We start from the raw sequence: 7255 nt of genomic DNA on the forward strand, positions 1-7255 counted from the left end.
ATATATATATATATATATATATATATATATATTTATAATACACGCACATACTTTATATACACATTTTGCGAAATGACTGAGTATTACCATTGTCCAGAGTGATGAACTTGGTCATCTGACATCTCAGGGTCTGCCAGATCCACATGTAGCATATGACTTACATGTATACAGTCACATATGTACATTTACGGGCTTATCTGTGTGTCTGCAAGTGTGTTTAAGTATGTGGAGATATGACTAGGCCCATACTTATTGTGATAACTCCCTGTTTCCCCACCTCCATGCCCACTTCCTGGGCGGAGCAGCGTTCTATGTCATTTTCCAGACAGAGGACCCAGCCAATCTGGGGCAATTCTATGACTATCCCATGGCACTGTTCAGCACCTTTGAGCTTTTCCTCACCGTCATTGATGGGCCTGCCAACTACGAAGTGAACTTGCCCTTCATGTTTGGCATTGTCTACTTTGCCTTCACCATCATCGCCACACTGCTTATGCTCAACCTATTCATCGCCATGATGGGTGACACACACTGGCGGGTGGCCCATGAGCGGGACGAGCTCTGGAGGGCCCAGGTGAGTTTATTAGTGTTAGTCTTACTAGGGGAAGAGTACGGAGAGAAAAATCAAAGTGGGATATGTTATGATAGATGACTCTTAGGAGAGTCACAGAATAATCCAGTGGGGTTGTCACCTCCACAAAGATATATTTGGTAGAGGAAGAGACAAAAGGAGGGTAAAATAGTATGATAGGAGTAGGTTCAATACCCGAGAGCTGAAGTATTGGTCACAGGGGGAAAGTAGGTCTAATAGTCAACCTTGGGGCTAGTAAGAACTAGAAAATGTCTTATTCTTATATATTCTAGTTTTTAATTTTTTAAGTTTAGTTATTTTTTAAAGTTCCTTTTTTTTTATTTTTAAGCAATCTCTATACCCAACTTGGGGCTTAAACTCACAACCCTGAGATTAAGAGTTGCATCTCATCCTTTACTGATTGAGTCAGCCAGATGCTCCTATATATTCTAGTTTTTAATTTGGACCTTATCTTCTATTTTTCTCCCTGTTTCTCTATGATTTTTTCTTTATATCATTGAGGATAATACAATTTTAGAGTTGGAAGTATCTTTAATGGTCCTCTGGTTGAGCTCCTAACCAGAGATAAATTATTCATTGGTAAAAGGGTCATTTAATATATTCTTTACTACTGATTAGGATCTTATTATCACATGGTTTTGGATAATGGTTGGGAGGAGGAGAGCTCTAGTCTTATTTCAAAAGTCTTTGTTACTAGAAATGTTCATGTTGCATTGAGCTTAAACCTATCTTTCTACAGTTCCATTCTTTGGGCCCAGCCTTTTCTTCTCATACAACACAGAACATATTTTTCTGTATGAACACCATTCAGACATTTGAATAAAACCATCATTTATCCCCTCAGGCTTTCCATTCATTTAATAATAATTACTTAGAGCCTGTTATATGTTGGGAAATGTCTAGGAGCTGGGGACACCAGCATGAACACAGATGTCGCCTGTGTCTTCATGGAGCCTACAGTCTGGTTCCGAAGATGGCCATTAAACGATGGACTTCCTGGAAGCCTGTACAATTACAGTAGTAAAAGTGTCACAGAGAAGTAGAAGATACTAAGAACAGGATGCAACAGAGCAGTCTGATGGGAAAGTTAGGAAATGCTTTCCTGATGGAGTAGCATTTAAGACGAGCCCCTAAACCTGGGTAAGAATTAGCCAGTTAAGAAGAATGAGAGAAAGAGATGAAGGCTAGGGGTTGTATCATTCAGGACTCTTGGCTACAGGGACAGAAAACCAAACTCAAATAGACTTGAAAAAAAAAAAAGGCATTGGGGGGAGGCTGTGTTGGTCTTCATAACTGAAAAGTTTAAAGTACTAAACCAGCTCTAGGCATATCTGGCCAGAGCTGTATCTCCATTTCCCACATGACATTAGTTTCTATGTTCTGCTCTCCTATCCAGACTCTCCTAAGTCACTCTCTCCCATCATGTTGGTGAGATGTCTTCTAGAAGCTCTAAACTCCCAAAGGAATGAGTAGATGTTCTGCACTGCACAATTCCAAGGGACCCTTTCCTGTAGTAATCTGTGTGCTTCCTGATGCTGTACAATATGTAACCCCTCAGAGAGCATCTTTCCCATGAGAATCCAGTGTAAGCTCCATCTCACTGCAACTTAGTTCCATCCGGTCTAAGTTCCATAAGCACATCCCTGAATTTGAGGTTAAGGCCAAGGACTGGTGAGTGGTGATGGTGGTGCTGGAGTTTAGGGGAGAATAGACTAATTAGCCAGGCCTGTGTGTAGTCCAGTCTACCCTAACTGATGGACAGAGTGGTAAAGGGGCAATGCTCTAAGAGAAAGGGGTTCTGTTACCAGAACAAGGGGCTGACTTATGGCACCACAGGACACATAAATGTCCTTTTCAAGATAAAGAAGGAGAAGAGTGCTATAGGGAAAGGGAACAAATGATTAAAATTCCTGAGGTTGTAGGAAACTTGGTGCGACTAAGAAAATCAAGTGGAAGAACATGACATGGGGAATTGGGCTACTTTAATGATTGCTGGTGCCTTCAACTAACCAAAATCATGGTCCTTTCAAAACTAGAGTGGTCCTGATAGGATTGGAGGAATGCAGTATAAAAAGGGGTCATGCCTTTTCTTGCTTTGGACACTATAAATGGAACCTCAAATTGAGCCAGGTGTTTTAGCAAATATACAATTTGCCCTTATCAAGATCATGATCAACTAGAACTCTTGTATCTTTGTTATGCAACTTAATTAGTGAAGCCCCTTTGCCATTTTCCTGTACTTATACAGATACTTTGGTCTTAAACATAAATGTGTAGGACCTTATATTTGGTTCTCTTAAATTTCACATTTTTGATTTTTGACCAGCATTCCAGTCTGATGAGATCATTTTTATATTGCTTCTGTCACCTCACATATTATATATCCCTCCCAGTTTTGTGTCACAGGCATATTTGATAAGCTTGTCTTCTATGTTTCATCTAAGTAATTAATGAGGGCTGGTCAAAGGACAGAATATGTGATATGCCACTGGAATTTTCCCTGCCAAGTTTACAGTCATTAACCCACTCTTTTTCTTTGTAGGATACGGGTATATAATTTGCTGTAAATTCCCTGAACATTAGCAGCATTGTTTCATCTCTACCATCATAGAGATTCTATTTAATCATTTCATTTAAATCAAGATAGCTAGTCTATGGCTTTCCTATGAAAAAGCAAATGAAATTAGTTTGGAGTGGCTCATTTTCTATGAATGTGAATAGTAATATAGGGGTCATGGTTTTATTGAAAATGCCCATAAAATATTCTCTCTCTCCTTTTATGATGGATGATGAGTAAAGCAGGTAGCATGATGCCTGGCACAGGCTAGGGCATGGCTAAATGACTGCCATCTCTCCAATCTCTGGTATCCTCATCTTACAGGTTCTTCTTTGGTACCTATGTCAGTGGCCTCCAGTGTCCCCTGAAACATCATGACTTTTTCTGAGTTTCTCTACCTCTTACTCCTCCCAGGTGGTGGCTACCACGGTGATGCTGGAGAGGAAGCTGCCTCGGTTCCTGTGGCCTCGCTCTGGGATCTGCGGGTACCAGTATGGGCTGGGAGACCGCTGGTTCCTGCGGTGAGTGACAGTGTATATATGTAAAGTGCCAACAAGTGTGAGGCCGTGGGAATAGGGTGACCAGTTCCACATTTATCACACATCTTTTCATTACTGAGATCCCCAATTGGACCAAAAGGAGATGTCATCACTCTATAAAGTGAGACTGCATTAGCCTGTTTAGGGGAAGTGGGTGGAGCTGATGAGGAGGGTGACAAGACCACTAATAGCTGATGCCAGGTTGTGAGTACATCAGGGCAGTAACGTGTGTGTGGCTGTGTATGTGTCCATGCTCAGATGTGGGCATGGGCTACCCAACTCGTTCTATTTTGTTCCTACCTGACCCCCATTTCTAGTATATTATCGCCTTGAAGCTAACCTTCTCCATATTCGACCTTCAGCTCCTGACCATGGTTCTTCCCACGCTCTCCTTTTTCTCTGTCATGTTCCCTACTAAACACACACACACACACACACACACACACACACACACACGTCCCACTACTTTCCAAATCCTGACTGCTTACCTCTTTGGTCTCTATCCCACTTTACCCTCCATTCTACTGTACTTCCATTCATTTGATCCTGGGACTCTGGTCCTTTCCTTCCCCATCCTCTTGGTCCTGTTTCCTCTGTGCATTCTTTCTACCTCTCTTTCTCTTCACAGTCCTTTTCTCTTCACCTCAACTGAGTCCCTTCCCTTTGCCCTCCTCAGAGTTGAGAACCACCACGATCAAAATCCTTTGCGAGTACTTCGCTACGTGGAAGCTTTCAAGGGCTCAGACAAGGAGGATGGACAAGAGCAGCTTACTGAGAAACAGCCCTCTGTTTCGGCGACTGAAAGTGGGACCCTAGCCAGAGCCTCTCTGGCACCACCCACCCCTTCCCTGTCCCGGACCACATCTCACAGCAGCAGCCACCGGGGCTGGGAGATCCTTCGTCGCAACACCCTGGGACATGTGAATCTTGGGCTGGACCTTGGTGAGGGGGATGGAGAGGACAATATCTATCATTTATGATGAGGATCCCTATTACTGTTGGCCTGACAAACGGGTGGGCCTAGTTGGGGACAGTGCCTAATTTTCATGCCTGTTAATGGTGGGGAGAAGGTGAACAGAATAATTCTTAAAGTCCATATCTCACCCTTCACATCAGCATTTCTGGAGATAGGCAATGGGCATCTGTTGCCCCACATACCTCCTGGGTTCTTAGAAGTTCCATATCTTGAGAAAAAAGGTATCTCTTCAAGCAAAGTTGGATTTGGCCATCAAAAATATGAGGTAGGGATGCTAGACTAACATGTGGATCATCTTTCTTTCTGCCTCACGCAGGGCCTAGAACATAGTAAGCTGTGAAGCCTGCCTGATTCCACAAGCTTACCATAGGAAGAGCCAGGCTTGGCACTGAGGTTGTGGCCCCTCCCTTTTTCTTATATCCTTGTAGGACTTTCTCCTTACCTAGCAACCAAACCCCAACTAGAAAATTGTAAGGCGAAATGTCCTTTATTCTTGTCTTATTTTTAATAATGTTATTGTGGGAAGATACACATAACATAAAATTTACTATTTTAACCACTTTCAGGGATACAATTCAGTGGCACTAAGTCCACTTACACTGTTGTATCACCATTGCAGGATGATTTCATCATCCCAAACTGGAATTCTTATATTCCTTAAACATGAACTCCCCACCATCCCCTCTGCACAGCCCCTGATAATCAATATTCTACTTTGTGTCTATGAATTTGCCTACTCTAGGTACCTCATGGAAGTGGAATCACACATTATTAGTCCTACTGTGCCTGGTTTATTTCACTTAGCGTAATATTTTCAAGATTGATCCCTGTTGTAGCAGGCATCAGAATTTTGTTCCTTTTAAAGGCCAAATAATATTTCATTGTATGGATAGACCACATTTTATTTATTCATTCATCCACTGGTGGACATTCAGGTTGTTTCCATCTTCTGGCTATTGTGAGTAATACTGCTACGCACATTGGTGTATAATTCTCTTCAAGTCCTTGCTTGCAGTTCCTTTGGGTATATTGCTAGATATGGAATTGCTGGATCTTATGGTAATTATAATTTAATTTTTTGAGGAATTGCCACACTGTTTGTTGTTTTTCTTTTTTCTTCTTTCCCTCCTCCTCCTCCCCCCAAACCGTTCTTCTTCTTCTCCTTCTCCTCCTTCTCTGTCCCTTCCCCCTCCTCCTCCTCCCCTTTCCTTCCCCCCTCCTCCTCCTCCTCTTCCCCTCTCCTCCTCCTCCCCTTCCTCTTCCTTTCTTCCTCCTTCTTCTGTCCTCCTCCTCCTCCTCCTCCTCCTTCTTCTTTTTGTAGCCATCCTAGTGGCTATGAACTGGTATCTCATTGTGGTTATGATTTGTATTTCCCCAATGACTAAAGACAATGAACATCTTTTCATAAGCTTTTTGGCCCTTTCTATATTTATTTTTCGAGAAATATCTATTCAAGTCCTTCATCTATGTTTGAATTGTGTTGGTTTTTTGTTGTTTTTGATTGTCTTACCCTTGCTTTTTGAGGCTCCCAGTCCAAAGTGTTTGTATCTTCTTTGTGTGCAGGTGTATGTTTAAGTAAGTGTGGTAAATTATGCCTTTCTGTGCTTGAACAGCTCAATCATTTCTTTTATGGGACCGTACTCAGTCTGTCCCTCAGGTGGCTCATTAGAAGCTAATCACCCTTGTGCATGGAGGTAGCAGGCTCCTGGCTACGTTTCCTGTATCAGCCATCCTCCACCCCCACCTCCCTCTGCCCCTGTGCTGAGTTGTGGGGTGGGAACAACAATGCAGGATGGGCCATCCCTCTCCAGGGAGGAAACTGGGAGATAGTGGTCAGGGGATCCAGTACCAGGCTCATGAGAGCCTCCCACTTGTCTCTAGTCCTTTGCACCTCACCCAAGCCCTATCACCACCTTCACCCAAAAGCCATAATATCTTTTAGGAGGATTGTGGTCTGGAATAGCAAAGAGGTGAGTGGGATTTGTAAAACCACTGAAAGGTTCATCGAGATACTCATACAAAGCACAGATGAGTGTGGGACAGTGAGGGATCACATGAATGTACAGGCACAGAGTCCTACACACCGGGCCACAGGTGGCAGGGTTTCTAAAAGTGCTCAGTTGTTGTGATTCCTCTTAGTTTCCTTACAATGGAAGCTAAACTCCCATCTGAGTTCCAGATTCAGTTTTCTTTCTGTCTCTTCAGACTGCTGTGACTATCACTGTCCTATTTTGTGTATCTTCTCATTTGTGTATCTCACCCCCTCCCTCTCCACTAGCTCTGGAGGTCAGCAAATAACCATGCCTCTATTCTTTCCCATCTTCAAAGAAATGGCAAACACCCTCCCTCAACCTTTCTCCCTCCTTCCAGCTATTGCCCTATCTTTTCTATATCAGATTCAAACTTCTTTGGGCCAAACTTCTTAGAGAAGGCTCCATTGTCTACTGACTTCACACTGAGTTCTCAACCCATTGTGATTTGACCTTGCCTCTTCATGCTACCGAGATCTCTCCTGTTATCTACCTCTGGGTAAGCTCACTGAACAGTCTCAATCTTGCTTGAACTCTTGGTAGCCTTCAGACTATAGTCGA

The 7255-nt window shown here is 42.9% G+C and overlaps 1 protein-coding gene across 4 annotated transcripts in view; it reads left to right on the forward strand.

Annotated features, from left to right (window-relative positions):
- TRPV5 (transient receptor potential cation channel subfamily V member 5) overlaps positions 1–5275 on the forward strand; it is a 27356-nt gene extending 22081 nt beyond the window's left edge. For 2 of the 4 annotated variants that reach the window (XM_032867197.1, XM_032867190.1), the window contains 3 exons: positions 306–574; positions 3564–3670; positions 4365–5275. In XM_032867197.1, the coding sequence (XP_032723088.1) occupies positions 306–574; positions 3564–3670; positions 4365–4668 (680 nt within the window). In that variant the 3' untranslated portion in view covers positions 4669–5275. The remainder of the gene's footprint in view (positions 1–305; positions 575–3563; positions 3671–4364) is intronic. The other 2 variants (XM_032867206.1, XM_032867214.1) reach the window with 2 other exon arrangements.
- The last annotated feature ends 1980 nt before the right edge of the window (positions 5276–7255 follow it).

Source organism: Lontra canadensis, unplaced genomic scaffold (assembly GCF_010015895.1).
Source record: "Lontra canadensis isolate GAN:19392208 unplaced genomic scaffold, GSC_riverotter_1.0 scaffold2, whole genome shotgun sequence".
Classification (NCBI taxonomy): Eukaryota; Metazoa; Chordata; class Mammalia; order Carnivora; family Mustelidae; genus Lontra; species Lontra canadensis.